Source organism: Engystomops pustulosus, chromosome 8 (genome assembly GCF_040894005.1).
Source record: "Engystomops pustulosus chromosome 8, aEngPut4.maternal, whole genome shotgun sequence".
In the NCBI taxonomy this organism is placed as follows: domain Eukaryota; kingdom Metazoa; phylum Chordata; class Amphibia; order Anura; family Leptodactylidae; genus Engystomops; species Engystomops pustulosus.
This window is the reverse complement of record NC_092418.1, coordinates 32,709,347-32,729,212: the sequence shown is the minus strand read 5'-3', so window position 1 is coordinate 32,729,212 and position 19,866 is coordinate 32,709,347. Positions and strand designations below refer to the sequence as shown.

At 44.2% G+C, this 19,866-nt stretch overlaps 2 protein-coding genes across 4 annotated transcripts in view; one reads left to right on the top strand and one right to left on the bottom strand.

Moving 5' to 3' along the window:
- Window positions 1–15,933, top strand: part of GPRC5B (G protein-coupled receptor class C group 5 member B) — a 55,590-nt gene extending 39,657 nt beyond the window's left edge. Inside the window, exon 4 of the mRNA XM_072120602.1 lies at window positions 10,627–15,933. Within this exon, the coding sequence (XP_071976703.1) occupies window positions 10,627–10,680 (54 nt within the window). The 3' untranslated portion in view covers window positions 10,681–15,933. The remainder of the gene's footprint in view (window positions 1–10,626) is intronic.
- Window positions 1,092–19,866, bottom strand: part of IQCK (IQ motif containing K) — an 80,145-nt gene continuing 61,370 nt past the window's right edge. The window contains exons 9-10 of one of the 3 annotated variants that reach the window (XR_011849343.1): window positions 16,060–16,206; window positions 2,331–2,450 (exon numbers count right to left, since the gene is read on the bottom strand). Coding sequence is in view for 2 of the 3 variants with exons in the window: in XM_072120604.1 (XP_071976705.1) it covers window positions 2,341–2,450 (110 nt within the window). In the remaining variant the exon portion in view is untranslated. Of the gene's footprint in view, window positions 2,451–8,225; window positions 8,288–16,059; window positions 16,207–19,866 lie in introns of those variants that run through there. The other 2 variants (XM_072120604.1, XM_072120605.1) reach the window with 2 other exon arrangements.

The following is a 19,866-nucleotide window of genomic DNA, read 5'->3' as shown; positions in this document are numbered from 1 at the left end:
GAAAACAACGGCTCATGAAGCAAAAAAATCACACCTCCCCAGCTCCGTGCACTAAAGTTATCAGCGTCACAAGATGGCGAAACTATTTTCTTTTTCGTACACGGTTTTAATTATAGAAAAAGCATTAAAACACAATAAAACCTCCAAATCTGGTATCACTGTGAGTTTACCGAACCAAAGAATAAAGGAGACAAATGATTTGGAGCGCACAGCGAAAGTATTAAAATCTACAGCTTCCTAGTACACGACATGGAATAATAAATGAGAAGTAAAATATGTTACGCAAAAAATAAGCCCTCACACAGGTATATATAAATGCACATATAAATATATAATATGCATATACAGTACATAAATACATACATAGAAATACATATGTTACTTACTCTTTGGTTGTCCAAGGTGGCGGCCATGCTGGCGGGCAGAAGTTCAGGTGTTGTTCCCGGGGGGGTCAGTAGGGAAGATGGGCAGAGGGTGGGTGGCCAGAGTTAGGGCTGGGGGGGGGGGGGGGGGGGTAATGCAGCATCTGGAGTTCGTGGCAATGGGGTTATGAGGCATGAGTTCCAGGGGAGGGGGTGATGCGGGGCAGTGACCGGAGTTGAAGGGGGGGGGGGTAGTGAGAGCGGCTGGAGTTCGGGCAGGCAAATTGCAGTAGTGGGCGGAGTTTGGGCGGGGGGGGTAGGGGTGCGATAGCGGCTGGGGTTCGGGCGCGGGGGCTTGTGGTAGCGGCGCAGTAAGTTTCGGGCCGGTTGCTTACAGGAGGGGAGGGGCGGGAGCGGGCAGGAAATCAGCCTCCTGCTGATCTATGCCCCGTGGAAGCGCTGAGTTAAAAAAAAAAAAAAACTCACCTCAGACTCGGCGTTCCTCCGGCTGATCACTGCAGCGCACACACAGTAAGGTGCCCAGCGCTGGCAGCGTAATGACATCATTTCGCTGCCAGCGCTGGGACGCTTACCGTCCTGTGCGCTGCTGTGATCGTAGTGACAGAGCAGGAAGTGTCAGCACCCTGCTCTGTCATGGCTGCTAGCAGTATCGGAGCGCAGCTCCGATACTGCTAGCAGCCATGACAACCAGGTGTGGACAGTGGTTGTCCGCACCTGGCAGTGGTTAGGAGGATGGAGCGCGTGCCAGCAGTGAGGGCTCTGCGTGCCCTCTCTGGCACGCGTGCCATAGGTTCGCCATCGCTGATCTATAGGAAGTGACCCCATGATGCTTGGTCTGGAGTCCAAAATAGGAGAACTTTAATTTGGCTCAAGTCAAACTTGGAGGCTCCAGTTCATAAGCTCTTTATCTTCAATAACCTCTATGACACTGGAGTCTCCTCTAAGTCATCACTGTGACCTCCTTTAATTCTTTGATTGTCTAAAATGGCCACCAGCTTCTCAGACTATTCTACGTACATTTTTGCTTTTGTAGAGACCCTCCAACCTGGTCTAGTATGGAGAAGCAGAATCTAAGGTGACAACCTTCTCCCATCCATGTCAAAGCAGTCACAGTGACATATGTATCTACTCTCTAAATGTCATCTTCCTACAAGGAGCTTCCAGTAGTGATCAACCCCTGGAATGAAAGTCCATAGTGGGGAGGAGCTGCATCTTAAGATTTGGTCACTTTGGTGTCCTCCTGGACATTTCTTTCAACCATGTACGCCAAATAGAATAAACAACAGTGAAGCCCATATTTTGAGGTTGTGTTCACACATTTCGGAAAGGGTCTCGACCGGATCGGACATGGTGTCCAGTGAAATGCATGCGAGTGGTAAAGAGCGCCAGGTGTTCTAGATTGTTTACATGCAAAACATATGACGCTCATTCCCGATTGCATGTGTCTTAGTTGAAACATAAAGGAACGGGCCAATCGAAACGCAACGTGTAAACAGCGTTAGGTTTTCAGCTAAGAGCGCTCTAAAATATACTATTAGTCTTTGTTTTGGTCATTTAAGTCTTCCTATGACCTTAGTTTTTTATGTCCTGTCTTGTGAGATTCTAGATTATCATGCCAATCTGTTTTAGACCACCAAAAATGCCTAATTCTTACGCTCTTCGTACACATTACATCTCAGTGGGTTGGACTGACTACTGATGAGTATGGTGGCCTCCAGAATCTTCCTACAATGGCAGATAATGGGAAATAAAGATTGGGAAAGTTGGATTTCTACTGCCTGATACTTTTTGTCAGAAGAAGACCCCGGCAGCAGTTACTTGTATGGTGCCGGTGGTGCAAGTGCACACGAGAAGTGTGAGAGACGGCCATCAAAAGTGTTTGGGGGCTACAGAACCAGATTCATTTACAGTATATAAAAGTGAACATCCACGTCTTACTCCCAAGTGTCCAGAATCCTTATATCACCATGGATGTGTTCTTTGGAGTTGGTGACATCACGTGAGAGGAGACTTTGGCATAATTTGATGTTGATCCAGTGTCCTTCAGATCTTCTAGTTCTTTTTCCACTGCAAGAGACAGGAAAACAAAAGCGGGTCATGTTTATGTGTTTAGACTTGAGTTTATTTTCTAGCTAAAAAGTTCAAATGTTTTTTTTATTGAGGCCAGAACTCGGAAGAACCAAACAAACAGGACGTCCTGTACCAAAGACTCAATCCTCAATAGACAAAACCTCCTCGTACATCCTGAAGGCAGCTCTGGTGTCTCGCTGAGGCGGTGTACACACTGACATAATCAGCAAGTCATGGTTGGATTTTATCAATTGACAACAAAACTAAACCGTTTAGTAAATGATGTGGAAGAGGCAGACAATGCCGGAGCCTTCGAAACATGATACTAAAGACAAGGTCAACAATGGAAATCCATTTGTGTAAAGCGCTGTGTAGATAGTAGCTAAGCCTCCTTTCAGTAATTCAATGCTTTGCTTTGGCAACAGAAATCATAATTACAGATCTCCAATCGCCAATCCCTCCTACACACAACGTACATCGGTGCATGGCGCAGTTGCCATGAGGAGATATTATAACAGGCTTTCATTACAAAACGGATTTTAATAGGGTGCAAACTCGCTTAGCTGCCACAGCCTGCCCCGGTTACCCAGTGGTCAGCAAAACGTACCCCTACAATGTCCCTACATATAAATATGGCAGTGCCTGGTGTTATAGCTCTGTCTAAATCACTTGCAGAATTATAGCACCGGGTACAGTCACAAGTAAAGGTACAGTACTTAGTTTCTGATCAGACTAAAACCTGAGACACTACTAAAACCTGAGACACGCACGGTATATATACACATACAGCATATACACACATACATACAGTACCATATACACCCATGCATTATATGGACAGATATACACACCACATATTTATGCAAATATAGAGCATGTACACATCACATATATGCAGCAAATACATTAGATACATACAATTCTATATACAGACATACAATATAAACACATCCAATACCCAAGATGCTGAAGCCCCCCTGACACTGTGGGCTCCATAGCAGCTGCTATGGCTGCTACCCTTGGTGTTTCGCCCCTGGCCCCCTGCACTGCTCAGGAAGTGTGCACCAACTTTATTTTGGTGTACCTTCGACATAGAGCGTGTGACACAATTCTGTCAAGTCGTGGTAATAAATGTGTCTGAATTGCTGGGTCCGCCATCTGTTGCAGGGAAATTGACGGCAATCTAACCCTTGGGTAAAAAACTTCCTTCTTTATAACATTGGGTTGGCATAAATTACAATACAGCATAGATATTCATCATCCACATAGGTTGCATGACCACTACAGTCCTCGGTCACTTGTCACGGCCGAGGCATCATGGTGTCTTATGGTGACGATATTATTCTTTTTGTCTTTCATTTCTCCAAAATTTAGAGAACAAAAAGTAAATTAAAAGTTCAAAATCAAATAGATTCAAGTTGGAAGGCCACCTTAGAGTGTGAGCTCATGTTATACTGAGATATGTGAAGAAGCAGGAGCACGAGTCAAATTCAAGAGGGTAGAAGAATCTGTGATCATTACCCCTCCAGTATCTGCCTGAGGGACATTCCCAGCTGTCGCTGTCATTAAACCACCAGTGTCTAAAACATATTTAGGAAAACACGATATCCTGTGTGGAATTCTATCAATCTGTCATATTAATCGACACCTAAAACCAATGAAGTGCACTGAAATTTAACCCCTTTGACAGCACTGAGACTCCTCATCACTTTTTGGACATGACCCTCTCTTTTTTATATGCTGGACTACGAATAGAATATTGCTATCATTTTCACAAGACTACAAAACTTTTTTTTGTTTAATTTGTGTTAAACCTTCCAAAAATAAGTTGAGCTCCAGGGAGCTTCACCAGACGTCACAGTGGGCAGTGACGTCCACCGGTAACTAGGGGTTGTCTGTAAGTCGGGTCTCCTTAAGCTGTACAGGCAGTCCCCGGGTTACATACAAGATAGGTTCCATAGGTTTGTTCTTAAGTTGAATTTTTATGTAAGTCGAAACTGTATATTTTATCATTGTAGATCCAGCCAAAATTTTTTTTAGCACCAGTGACAATTGGAGTTTACTTTTTTTTTGTAATTGGACCAAGGACTATCAATAAAACTTGATTACAGACACCTTACAGCTGATCATTGGAGCCTGGGACTACAGTAACATCCAGAAAGCTTCACCAGAGGTCACAGTGGGCAGAGGGGTCCGTCTGTAACTAGGGGTTGTCTGTAAGTCGGGTGTCCTTAAGTAGGGGACCGCCTGTAGATTGAAATATTTCTAGGAAAAAAACAGACGAACATCACAATTTGTGATAACAATATCCATACTAAATATTTAGATTTACATAAAGATCGGGAGAGTTTACAGGTCTTCTTTAAGACTCCCCATAATCATATTCTGAAAAGAAGACCTAAGATATGAGTTGAGGTAATAACCAGCAGACATGATCACATCATGATTAGATTGATAAGTAGATACCACTAGACAACCCCTTTAATACCTCAGTCATTAAGGGTCATTAAGACGGGGTCTAAAAATAAACCTACCAGATGCCTGTTTTGTTTTTCCATTAAAAAGCCGCAACTTTTCTAAAGAAAACCACACAAGTCACTTAAAATCCATAGATGGAATAATTAAAATCGTATTAATAACGCAATCCATTAATCATCTGATGCTATTGATCTTTGGAGAAGTACCTGCATTTCTTTCCTGCATTTCCATACTGCTAAAAGAATTGTAGGAAATAATGGCAAGTGACAGACAACTATCTATACATTCTACTCTATGGTTAAGAGATGCGGGAGGCAAAACTGACCCATAGTTACATGAAGATTCAATTATCCAATATACAGCATACCAGAAGATACCATCATGTCGCCAATGGTACCTCTACCTATTATATGAAGATTGTTATCTTATAGAAGAGCTATGGATGTGTCAGGCTTACGGGATGTGGATCCACTGGACCATTGCAGACGATGACTCAAGCCACCACCTGGGACCGGAGTCTGAGTGGTACCCGGTTTTCACCAGAGCCCGCCACAAAGCGGGTTAGACAAGCTGTGGCGTGGTACCACCAGGTCGTTCCTCAGGCGTGACTTGTCTGCAGTGGCGGCCAAGGTTGAGGTACAGAAACAGCAGTCAAACTCGTAGTCGGGGACAGGGGCAGGGCAGGCAGCAGAGGTGCAACGTCCGAGTCCAATCCGGGGTCAGCAACAGGAGGTCCAAGCAGAGGGGTACGGGAACACAGCACACAAGGCACGGAGGAACACGGGTACACGGCAACACGGAGGAGGTCAGGTAACACAGGAACACAGAGGGAGTCAGGAACGCAGGAGACACTGGAACGCAGGCAAATCGCAACAGAGCTTTCTCTAAGGCTATGAGGCACAAAGATCCGGCAGGGTGAGATGGGAGAGGCAGATATAAATAGCCTCATGGGAAATGAGCAGCGCTAATCAATGACGTGCTGGCCCTTTAAATTTTCTTAAGCTGCCATGCACGCGCCCTAAAGCACAGGGATGCGCGCATACGGAGCGCGGCCGGGACTCGGGAGCGGGGAGAGGTATGACGCGCTGGCGCTGCGCCTGCACAGGTGAGAGGCACGGGTGAGCCCACGACCCGCGATATGGGTCGCGGGACCACCCGTGACAGTATGTATCACTGTCAGAGCTGTCCTGGAGTCAGAGTTGGTGACAATTTTGGACCAACTTCACAAACATACAATAAATTATACAGATTTTGAAAATCTGATTATCCACAACCACAGTACAGCACAGAATGCCAACACAGCAATCAAATATTGCATTCAGAGCAGACAATAATAGTGGAGACCCTCAGCTGTGGAGACCACATAGAAGGCTTGACAGTATGTATGTGGCGTGTCGGTGCGGCTTTTGCACCCCTGATTCCCCTTTTTGTTGAGATGAATATGGCTGCACTTTATGTACATGCTCAGTAGTGAAGCTCCTCAGCTATACTGTAGATTAAAGGAATAAGGCACAGAGAAGGGATGCCCACATTTATCTCAGCACTGCTAGTGTGACAAGGAACACAAGACTGTGGAGTCGTTGTGGAGTCGTAGTCGGTACCATTTCGGTGGAGGTGGGGTTGGAGACAAAGTTCAGGAAATTGAGGAGTCGGAGTTGGAGGTTTGGCTTACCACAGCCCTGATCACTGTACTAGGTCATTTGTTTCAAGGTAGGAAACATTAACCCTAACAACTGACATAATGTACATTATAGCAGATTATTGGCTGTGTCCTCTGGTTCAGTCTGGTTGCCAGATATTGCCCTAAAGTTAATGAAATAATGGACAGTATGAAGGGAACGATGAAGATAAAATGCCTCAGAAGAGAATAGGAGGGGCCATGGAACAGGAAGGAATTGTGAGATGGAACAGGAAGGAAGTATGAGATGGAACAGGAAGCAAGTATGGGATGGAACAGGAAGGGAAGTATGGGATGGAACAGGAAGGGAAGTATGGGATGGAACAGGAAGGGAAGTATGGGATGGAACAGGAAGGAATTGTGAGATGGAACAGGAAGGAATTATGGAATGGAACAGGAAGAGAAGTATGGGATAGAACAGGAAGGAAGCATGGGATGGAACAGGAAGGAAGCATGGGATGGAACAGGAAGGAATTGTGAGATGGAACATTAAGGAAGCTTGGGATGGAACAGGAAGAGAAGTATGGGATGGAACTGGAAGGAAGTCTGGTATTAAACAGTAAGAAACTATGGTATGGAAAGCAAAGAAGTGCGGGATGGAGTAGGAAATAAGTGTAGGAAGGAAAAAAAAAAAAAGGTAGGACATGGATGAAGTAAGGAGAGGCGATAGCAAAGAAAAAAATTGCCAGTAAAACAGTAAAAATGGAGGAGATAAACGGTGGAGAAAAAGATAAGAGACACCTAAGATCTGACTGTACATAAAGGAAGCACAAAAAAGGAGGAAAGAAGACCGGTAAAGCCCCGCTCAGGAATGACCATTAACATTAAAGACTTTAGGGGCATAATTTATATTCACAAAGTGAAATACTGCAGGTTGCAAAACATTTTATCCAGAAAAATCTAAACAAATTTACATCTCAAGGACTTTTGGCCTCAGCTCTGGTTTACAGACAACTCCATCCTGTATCAAAGCCTGTCCGACATTCTGCTCCTAGTACCCCCAGACGTCCTCCTGCTTCCTGAGCACTGCACATGACAGCAGCCATGGCCCCCGGGGATGTATGTTCCCAGTGCTCCCATCACCAGTGTTAGTCCAGGATCCAATTCAGCCTTGATTCAGAATATCTTATAGCATTGGATATAGCAAGGACTACTAAATGTACTCATTACCTATTGTATGAAATATTCTGGTATAATCCTTATTACATATTATATGAATCACTCTCCCAATAGAGAAGACCATTCCTTGAAGAGTAAACACTGATAGCTGGCTCTGTGCCATCCCCATTCTGAAATGTATTTTCAGCATCACAAGGGCCTTTACTTTGCTGGAGTATTTTTGCTGAGTGCCCTGTGATTTTCCACATCAAAGTAAAGACTGCAGCTAACATAAAATACCCCCGAGGTGACCGCCTGTCTGGATAATGCCGAGCTCTGATGTTGGGGGCGGGGGGGGGCGGCAGGTTCAAACCCTGATATACTTCAAGCCTCTATTACATCTAGTTCTCTGCCCTATTTAATTTGGCTTGACAACACGTCGCATTTCGCAGAGGTTTTATTACCTCTGGTTAGTGTCACATTTACAGCAGGCGATGTAAAGCCGAGAGGTGATGATTCTGTTGAGGCGCTAATTAGTTATACAAAAGAATGCTTCCACAATTTGATGAGAACAGAGGTCCTGAATAAAAGAGACAATTGGGTAATGGATATTTTTAAATTTGCTGTGAAAGAAGAAGCAAAATTGCAATAGTTTCCAAAAGATTCCTACAGTTTGTGTCTACAGATGCTTTGCAGATCAATGCCTCTCCATGGCAACAGACAACAAACAAACACTTTGTAGTCTGATTCTGCAGTCATATTCCATTCCATGTGTCCCCTACTTCTTTCTAGTATACATTTTAATGGAGACAAAACAGTAAGGAGTATACATGTGAAATCAGACTACAGGGGCTTGTTTGTTGTCTGTTGCCATAGAGACACTTAGGTTTGCATAGCAGCTGTAGATACAACGTGTTAATTTTTTTGGTTTTTTTAGATAAAAAGCAAAACATTTTTATTTAAACATGAAAATTGTGATTCTCAAAGTAATCAATGTTTCCTTTTCTAGTGTGTGGTAAGCTATTAGCAGCTATTGGGGATATTAGAAGACTTCCCTTAGTAGGATCCCTACATAGTGGACTTTGTAATGTGAGATCCCTACAGGCAGCACAGCTGACACTTTCTGTCTAAGGCTGTAACTTCAGTCTGAAAGCATGACATATGTTTGTTGCATGAAACATGGTATTCTTCACTTTGAAAAGTCACGTGTAATTATATATATAGAAGGATGACCTGACCCCAGGTTTCAGTGGCTTTTCTGAAGACAGACATTTACATGGACTAATATCTCACTAATCTCAGCTTGTGAGATGCTGATCCAAGAATCTCAATAGATATTGGGGCAGATTTACTTACCCGGTCCATTCACGATCCAGCGGCACGTTCTCTGCGGTGGATTCGGAGTCCGGCCGGGATTCACTAAGGTAGTTCCTCCGACGTCCACCAGGTGGCGCTGCGCTGAAGTCCGCCGAGGACCGCCGGAATGCACTGAAGTTCACCAACCTATTCCTGGTGAAGGTAATTGCGTGTCCCGCGACACTGCATGCCAGCGCCGATGCGCCACAATCCGATCGCGTGCGCCAAAATCCCGGGGCAATACAGGGAAAATTGACACAAATCGGAAATATTCGGGTAACACGTCAGGAAACCGCAAATCGGCCCTTAGTAAATGACCCCCATTATATCATAAAAAGTCTTTTTTTTTTAGGAATCCTGAAAATTCCACAGGGAACAGGGGAAGGTGCAACAAAAAACTGTACCTATCCTGCTCCGATTCCAGCATTGTGGCGGTCTGGGGTGGAAGTGCCTGGGGTAACAAGACCGGCTTCAGCCAAGCAGTTGGATCAGAGGCTCCAGGTGATCTAGAACAACCAACATCCCACGGGCCAATAAAGCCATTGGTTTAAGGACTTTTCAGCTTGTAGGTAGCCTGGGGCCAGAGAATGGAAGGGACTTGGGTCTAGGGGTCTAGAAGGTTACATGAAAGGTTAAATTAATTGAATTTGAAATAGTGGTAGAAAGGACTGTAGGGGGTAAATATTTGTGGGGCTCCTAACCTCTAAAAGACTTCTCCCATGGGGTTCCAGTCAAATTTCAGGAACTGCAACAGTGCAGAGCGGTATTAGCCTCATCCAAAGTTTGGCTATGCAACAATCTTCCTGCACGTAAAGGAAGACACCACCGGGTAGTGGAGTATAGCAGGGGTTCAGATCTAGAGAGGATAAGCAGGTGATCGAGGAGAGATTGGTTATGTTTTGTTACCTAAAGAGGAATAGAAATGGATGAAGACCAAATGAGATCGGGTGGTAAACATCCATCCTTTTGCCCGGTAAGTAAAACTATAATAAAGGAAAGAAGTGTAACTTTGCGGTATGGCAAGGTAAATGGTCAATGGTGCTTGCTTAGAAACTTGCCTGGTGGACAGACAAGCCCCGGTCGCTTCAATTTTGGACAGTCTTGTATTTATGTGTTCCTAAATAACTGTGCCCCCCCCCCACTATGTTTTACCAAAAATTCATGTTGCGATTGTGATTAACTAGCAAGTACGACCCATCCTCCAATAGCTCTCCCATTCATTACTACTTTATTTCACATTTTCCTTTTTTCCGTCAACCTCCATAATCAGCCTTTGTCATGTGCTACACTTACTTCTAGTGTCTCAGAGGTCCCTTAAGATGTTCTTGTGTTTCCTTCCAAAATGCTGAAACGCCATTAATATTGCTGTGTGTTACCTCGGCCTTCCTCAGCCGTCTCAGCACAAGATGATTACATGTCGTGTATCGTTCATGTGAAGTCAGCACCACGTGTGGAGCCTGGATTACCACCGTGCTGATGGACACATCTCCAATGTCTTTACCTAATGCAGGTTTGTTAACCCATTAATTAGTATGTCTTGTTATATCCTATCTTATCTAACAGGATATCCTGCAGTTCATTCTGAATCAGAAAGACGGAGCAAAGAGCCAGGTCTGAGGATGAGCTTGATCGCCGCCAGATAGACCTTAGTGCCCGGTCTAGAACGGAAACATCTATGAAGAGGAACAATGATGCATAAACATTTTCAAGTACTTTCATATTAACCCATTTTGGTTGGGTTCTTACAAGTGTAAAATGCTCAAGCATGTTCCTGATATGTCTTGTAAAGCACAAACATATAACATTTGATATTGAAGATGTATGTATACATAAACATGTGAATAGACTACATATATAACGTGTTGGCGTCCTACTGGGATGTGGACAACCATTACACCCAGTGAAGGCCCACATCTTGGATACATTTTTTCAGCCTTAACATGTGGCATAGTGAGACATAAAGCACAAATCCCTTTATACTTATCTTCAACTTGTCACTGGTTCTTAGGAAAGTGGGAGGGGGGGGGGGTTGTATTATCAAGACCACTGAATTTGGCAATTCAATGGTTACTTCCACTGTGTGATTGACCAAAGCGACTTCAAGAAGAGAATAGTTTTGTAATGTCTTTATAAGAACATTGGTGGGAAAGTCTACCACCTTCAAGTATTAGAAAAAGATACATGGTTCCTTAACCTTTGGCCCTTCAACTACTGCAAAACTGGTGTTTTGGGGCTTGATGGCAGCTGTAGTTGCAAATCTGGCTTGGGACCCCCAGCAAGTACAGGAAAGGGATGGCCATCACTCTATTTACTATTTTGGTACTTCTGGTAGAGCTATCATTCGTAGTCCTATAGAGATGAATGGATCGCTTATCAGGCATGTGGACAATGCCCCATTTATCTGAGCAACCCCCATGTTTATGTTCGCTGGGGTTCCAGTAGAAGGCATTAACCCCCTATTTTTTTGGATAGGGTTAAGTACTTTTGGTGGCAACACCACTTTGGTTTTAAACAATTTAAGCACAATATTATAAAGGACTCAAGTATCTATACAATTGTCTAGGTGCCCTTTTCACCCAATCACTTCACAGTTCAGAAGTTAAGTTTAGAAATGAAAGCTGAACTGTAATTGGTTACTGTGCTAAACAATGTGTTTTTTCACAATATAAGGCCCTTTTCACACGGATATACGTCCCCATAGACACCTATGGCACCCGGCCGCGGTACAGTGCAAACACACCTGTGCTACTGTACCATACCATGCACGGGAAAAATATAGAGCATGCTCTATCTTTTCCCATGTTTACAGCCGAGCATCGCTAAGGGTGTATGGGTGCAGCGCTCATCCAACCTCCTTTCCAGCTCACCCAGGCTATGGGTGGGAAAGCATGCAGTAGTGTGATATAAGCCTAAGTATAAGAAACCGTTCTATTTTCTCAAACTGGTTGTTCCTTCTGTCGTACAGAACCACATAAATTTTGATAGAATATTCCAAAGGAGCATTAACATAGATATAAAGACACATGGTAACGTTCTGGTATCTATAATTAAAACTGGCAAAAGTCATGATAGACTATTTTTACAAATATGCTAAAAAATAACCTAATCTAAAGTACAATATAATATAAAGTGAAATATCATCATTAATGTCAAAAAATAATAAAACAATATAAAAGATCTAACAGTAAAAATGATGGCAGCTTCTTTAGAAATGCACAAAGGTAAGGAAAAAAAGCTTATCAGAAGTTTTTAGTTGACCAGTAGTATTAGTGATATACTAGCACTGTGCTATGGCATAGAGAATAAACCTATAGAAAGAGACTAAAAAGCAAAGCCTTTAGACGGCCTTGATTTGCCTTGGTTTATACGGAGCAGTTGTGCTCTATTTTTTGCACTGGTTTCTGTCTTTACTGACTTCTCAATGGTGGTTTGTACATGAGACCATACGATCTGGACCTATGAGATAGTCTTCCAGATGCTAAATACTGGCCTACACACAGTCAAATTTGGGGTCCTCATTATGTATACTGCAGAAAGGTCCTTTGGGTTCTGAATTTAGTATTTTAGTAGATGTAGAATTAGTAGTCACTCTGGACCCCGGTCTTTGAAGGTAGTCTTTGATAGTTACTTCTGCCAATGAAGACACCAATATTGTAGCTGTAGGCACCTGATTTTAGGGGGCTCTGTCACAGCTTTACTACTGGGGACATACGCTACCCCTCCATGTCCCCATGGACCTATGGCTTTGTGGTGGTCTCCGTGAGGGCTTGCAGTGTATAGAGTGCATACATGTACCTGTATGCATGTACATATACATGCATACAGTGTGGTACCCATAGGCAAGAACCCTTGTGTCCATCTACTAAGTTATAAAATGGTCTTCTTACTGTAGATTAGTGAGTAGTTTGGGGTTAAGCTTTCTTTTTAAAAATACTGAGGATATTGACCATCTTACCCACAATATATGTGTGTAGAGCTGTAACATAAATCTTATACACAACCAGGAAACACACGATCATTAAAACTGATTTGTCACTTCTCCTGACATGTCTGGTTTGGCTAATACTAGTAATACTGGTAATGTCAGACTGGGATTTCACTCTCTATTAATTCCAGGGAAATTGATTCTGGAAGCCCCCAATTTGGGTTGTCTTGTACTGGACTACTGGAAGCCATACAAAGAAAATGATGTCCACAATGGGGGCAGACCCCATACCTCTGACTGGTACCTAGAGACATTGCCAAAGTAGAACAAAAGGCACTCCAACATAAACTTTGGTGACATAAACCTGTGATGAAAAAACAACGTTTTAGCTCGTCAATTCAGCTTTTTTTTCAAGCATACCTATGCTTAGATAAAGCTCAGTTTAGGAGCTGAAATGTTGCTTTTTTCATGGCGGTTGAATAAATTCAATGAAGTTTATGTAGGAGCGCTGCTTCCTTTTGTTCTATATTGGAATCCAGGAGGATCCTCTGATACTCTGAGAGCCAGTCCAGGACTGAATACTTGTTCATCCCATAAGATCCCATTTTCTATTTTTGGAACTCTATGGCGCACACTGATTTGTGAGGTGAAATTTTACTTTATCCCCAATGTGAAAAAGCATAACTTGTGCCTGATCCTAGATTGGATAATGTATCAACAAGCCTTCTACAATTCTCCCCTCCTGATGATCACCAACCACATCAATGCTTACACCTTGGCTTGAACAGTGGTAGCTATATATATATATATATATTATATATATATTATATATATATATATACACACACACACACATATACATATCTATGGGTAATTTCTTAAATTACTTTAGTCTCAGGCTACAATAAACAACTCTATGGCTACATTCACACTGCCGTATGGGGGACGTATATAAAGCCGACGTATATACGGCAATGGGCGCACGACGCCGTACCGTTCCGTAGCCGAGAGAAAGATAGGACATGTCCTATCTTTACCCAGGAATACAGCCCCGTGCCTCATATATCCCTATGGAGAGGGGCTGGGGTGAGCAGCGCTCATCCCCTCCTCCTCTCCCCGGCGCCGACATCGTGTGAATGTAGCCTAACAGTTCACAAAGACGTCTGTAATTAAGACTTTTTGTTAATCCTTCTGACAACCCAACATTTTTAAATCCAATAGTCATAGAGACCAAAAAAAGTTTTGCCTAGGGTTACAATTACAAAGTATACAGATCAGACTTCCATGTATAGGAAACCTACAATTTTCTAATAGTTTTTTCAGCAAAACCACTCAGCACAGGGATTAAACAAGATATGTTTCTGTATCAGTGCAGCTACAGCATTCTCAAGGTATGTTTGCTTCATAATGCATCAAATCAAATGGTAGATTTTCTTTAAAGTGCTAAAATAGGGGGCCAAAATAAACTGTGCCTCATATCGTAATGTGTCGGCTTCCCTATTGATGTAGTAGCTCTAAGACGTCATATAATATGGACTTCAAGGAGATAGAATATTCTCTATGGCCTTCATGTTGTACATTTCATGCTGATCTGTACTGAGCTCATATCATATTGCACTAACTTTCCCATGAATCTGATTACTATATACTGTTTTTTTTCAGACTATAAGGCACACCGGATTATAGGGCGCATTATCAATAAAGGCCTGCCAAGACGTCTAGGTTCTGCTAGGGTTAGAAGGGGGTCCATGTGGATGGCCAATGGGGAAGCCACGTGGTCCGCACTATGGTGCCTGTGGTTCGCGCCCCGCGTGGTCTCCTGCTGGAGATTTGTTGTGAAGGGGCCGTCTCCGGTGGCGGGGACCCACGTAAGTAGAATCCGTTGCCCTCCTCTGATTTGCCTCCTCCTATCACTGACGAGTCCCCCGCTGGTGGTACTGTCGGCCCTGCAGGGTCCCGGTCTCTCAGTGCTATTGCCCTGCTCTGATTCACGGAGGGGCATGATGTTGGTATCGCAGTGCCAGGGCACTTCATGAGTGTGGGGTATTGTGCCCGGTCTACAGTGTGCGTTGGTGCGAGATATTGGATATTGCTGGCGTGGCTCTTGTTAAACACGACCATCCATTTGTCAGTTCGTATACAAGGCGCACCGGACTATAAGACGCACTTTTGATTTCTGAGAAAATCATAGGATTTTTTGTGCACCTCATAGTCTGAAAAATACAGTAGTTAAGTGTCTCATAATCTACAATATATATATCCTTACGATTTGGATTTCATTGGTGTACCGGGTGCCCGTACTCCCCGGTAGAACTGATTCTAAGTGCTGAACTAGTTTTGTGAATGCTGCCCCTTCCTGTACTGGGACTGACATATTGCTGATACCAATCCCATGGAGATAGGACGCGTTCAGACGCAATAGGATTCACTTACTAACATTGAATATACTGTAAGAAGGAAACTTCCAGGAAACTGTAATATCCCATCGTTTGGTTTCTTGCTCATCCAGAAATAACCAAGTTCTTTCTCTTGTCTTCTGTGCTATGGAGTGACGTTAGCGGTGTTAGTAAATGAGCGTTAGATACGGCACACTACTAGTATCCTCATCCTTATCTTATATTAATGATCATTTCATCAGCCGATTACCAAAGGTAATGAGAATAATAGAGTATTTTTACATAGCGCCATTCCATTTCTATGGTATCTCAGATGTTATGATGCTGTTGACAAGCATGTGCATGGCGTATGTTCTTGCACTGTATTCTGGGAAATTCTTGGGCATTGTAACGTTACCCGAAAATTTCCAACTTCCACTTAATGTTTGGGAGCGATGTAATTAAGGGGGAGGGGGTGTTTGTATTGAAGAATGCTTTTGATTTTGTATAAATACGATGTATGGGCGATTCTGTGATATTCATAACAATAAAGATTTTATATAAGCTCTTTGTGTTGCTGAATTATGTTCTTTATTATAAGTTATGGTCTGCAGTTATACAGTATATATACAGTATAGTAATAGATGGATAGATCAGCATCTCAGCATCAGACATGATGATCATATGGTAACTCACCGCTATTCATGCAGAAAAGCCCATGAGACAGACGCCAACGTCCAGACTACACAGAGAAGGTCACGGGGTCAGGAGTGCGCAGACGGATGGAGCATCATCTGCATACAGATGGCATCTAGTGCCAAGCAAACTCATTATCTCTCCAAGCTGGAAAGTAAATGGAAATGAAAAAAGGGATCGCTCCCAGTATTGATCAAAAGCGAGAGAACAATCTGTAGGAGAGGTGGAAGAGTCAGGACCTCTGCTGCATGGAGTGACAACATCATCATCTAGGGTACCACACCTTCATATAGGGGGTACCACAGCATAATCTAGAGGGTAGCACACCTTCATATAGGGGGTAGCACACCTTCATATAGGGGGTACCACACCATGATTTAGAGGGGTACCATACCTTCATCTAGAGGGTACCATACCTTCATATAGGGGGTACCACACCATCATCTAGAGGGTACCATACCTTCATATAGGGGGTACCACACCATCATCTAGAGGGTACCATACCTTCATATAGGGGTAACCACACCATGATCTAGGGGATACCACACCATGGTCTAGGGGGGTACCACACCATGGTCTAGGGGGTATTATACCTTCATATAGGGGGTACCACAGCATAATCTAGAGGGTAGCACACCTTCATATAGGGGGTAGCACACCTTCATATAGGGGGTAGCACACCTTCATATAGGGGGTACCACACCATGATTTAGAGGGGTACCATACCTTCATCTAGAGGGTACCATACCTTCATATAGGGGGTACCACAGCATTATCTAGAGGGTAGCACACCTTCATATAGGGGGTAGCACACCTTCATATAGGGGGTACCACACCATGATTTAGAGGGGTACCATACCTTCATCTAGAGGGTACCATACCTTCATATAGGGGGTACCATACCTTCATCTAGAGGGTACCATACCTTCATATAGGGGGTACCACACCATCATCTAGAGGGTACCATACCTTCATATAGGGGGTACCACACCATCATCTAGAGGGTACCATACCTTCATATAGGGGGTACCACACCATCATCTAGAGGGTACCATACCTTCATATAGGGGTAACTACACCATGATCTAGGGGGTACCACACCATGGTCTAGGGGGGTACCACACCATCATCTAGAGGGTATCATACCTTCATATAGGGGGTACCACAGCATAATCTAGAGGGTAGCACACCTTCATATAGGGGGTAGCACACCTTCATATAGGGGGTAGCACACCTTCATATAGGGGGTACCACACCATGATTTAGAGGGGTACCATACCTTCATCTAGAGGGTACCATACCTTCATATAGGGGGTACCACAGCATAATCTAGAGGGTAGCACACCTTCATATAGGGGGTAGCACACCTTCATATAGGGGGTACCACACCATGATTTAGAGGGGTACCATACCTTCATCTAGAGGGTACCATACCTTCATATAGGGGGTACCACAGCATAATCTAGAGGGTAGCACACCTTCATATAGGGGGTACCACACCATCATCTAGAGGGTACCATACCTTCATATAGGGGGTACCACACCATCATCTAGAGCAGAGGTTCTCAACCTTTCTAATGCTGTGACCCCGCAATACAGTTCCTCATGCTATGGTGACCCCAAACCATGCAACTTGCAGTAAAAAAACAGTAAAATTGCAGGTCCGATGACTTTAGGCGACCCCCGGTTTTGGTCGTTCGACCCCCGCTGGGGTCCCGACCCACAGGTTGAGAACCACTGATCTAGAGGGTACCATACCTTCATATAGGGGTAACCACACCATGATCTAGGGCAGTGATTTTCAACCTTTTTTGAGCCGCGGCACACTTTTTATACTTAGAAAATCCTGGGGCACACTACCAACCAAAATAGCACAAAATGACACTAAAACAGTCATATTATACATATAGTTAATAATATAGATTCTAAATTTATTTTACTCACTCAGTGTGAAACCTGGGCCTGTTTCGATAAACACAAAAGGGATATCCTGGCAGGAATGGTGGAAAGACACACACGAAGCTCTTCCTCAACAGTTCTCAGTTTCTCCCTGTTTTTAGTATATGGTGCTGATTATTATGTGGCTCATATACTGCAAAATAAAGGGGTACAATGAGAAGTACTATGGCCATGAGGCCAGAGTACAAGTGCCAGCTCATATACTCAGCATATGAGCTGGTACTTGCAGTACTCCAGCCTCATGACTATAGTATTTCTCATTTTACATTTCTCATTGTTATATGCAGTATACTGCTGGAGTACTACAAGTACCAGCTCATATGCTGAGTATTCTGCCAACAGTTCATATAGTCAGGCAAAAGCTCATATAATCAGCATTATTGGTGGGCATTACCTTGGCGGTGGGCAAATGCGGGAGTCTCTCCACTCTTAGGATGATGCGCCGGCCTCGGTGACGTCATTTTGTCGCACGAGGTTCAAAGCTTGTGCATGTGTCATTGTAAGAAGCTGTGACAGCGCATCGCTGCGCATTGCCGGGAAACAAAACACAGGGGGCACCATAGTTTGGGGAAATTTTCCCACGGCACACCCGACCATGTGTCGCGGCACACAGGTTGAAAATCACTGATCTAGGGGGTACCACACCATGGTCTAGGGGGTACCACACCATCATCTAGAGGGTATCATACCTTCATATAGGGGGTACCTCACCATGATCTAGGGCAGTGATGGCAAACCTTTTAGAGATCGAGTGCCCAAACTACAACAAAGACCCGCTTATTTATGGCAAAGTGCCAACACAGAAATGTAATTTGTGATCTATACTCCCTTCTCTGTCACAGTTTTCATTGATACCAGCACCTGAGGACACCAATAAAGCAAGAAATAGTCCCAAGTACAGCTGTCACTTTAAAATAGCTCTGTGCACGGCAAGTCCTGGGCTGTCTGGGACTGCAGGAAGATACCTGGAGTCCTCTCTGGTGATGGCCTGAGTGCCCACAGAAAGGGCTCTGAGTGCCACCTCTGGCACCAGTGCCATAGGTTAGCCATCACTGATCTAGGGGGTACCACACCTTCATATAGAGGGTACCACACCATGATCTAGAGGGGTACCACACCATCATCTAGAGGGTATCCATACCTTCATATAGGGGGTACCACACCATCATCTAGAGCAGGGGTCGGGAACCTATGGCTCGCGAGCCAGATATGGCTCTTTTGATGGCCGCATCTGGCTCGCAGCCGGGGCTCCTATCCAGGGGCTTAACTACAGCCGCAGCAACTGCTAATATGCCTGCCAAGACCAGGCTGTTGTGCCTCCAGCTGTAGTTATGCCCCTGGATGTAATGGGCAGAGCAGTGCAGGGTCTGCGGGGTTAATTCAGGGGCGGCGTCTCCCTCTCCTTCCCTGCAGCAGTCTCCTCCGTGTGTAATAGAGGGAGGGGAGGAGACTGTCTGCCTGCAGCCAATCCCAGCGCTGGATGTAGCAGCGCGGGAGATTCATACAGAGGAGACCAGAGAGCTACATACTCGGGAGACATCCAGCACCTGAGGAGAAGGAGTCAGCAGCCGGGGATCAGCCAGAGCTAAGTGCTCCCTCCCCCCAGTGTCCTGTCACACTCTGCACTAACCCCTTAGTGTCCTGTGTGCAGGAGCAGCTATGTGTCCCTTACAGACCCCTCTGCATCATCCCCTCAGATCTTCCCCCACCACTGCATTTCTACATTAATGTGAGGTTCTGCAGCAGCTTAGACACATGTTGGCGTCTGTATAAGGATGTTCTGCTGCAGTTGGCTCATGTATAGGGATGTTCTGCAGCGGTTGGCTCATGTATAGAGATGTTCTGCAG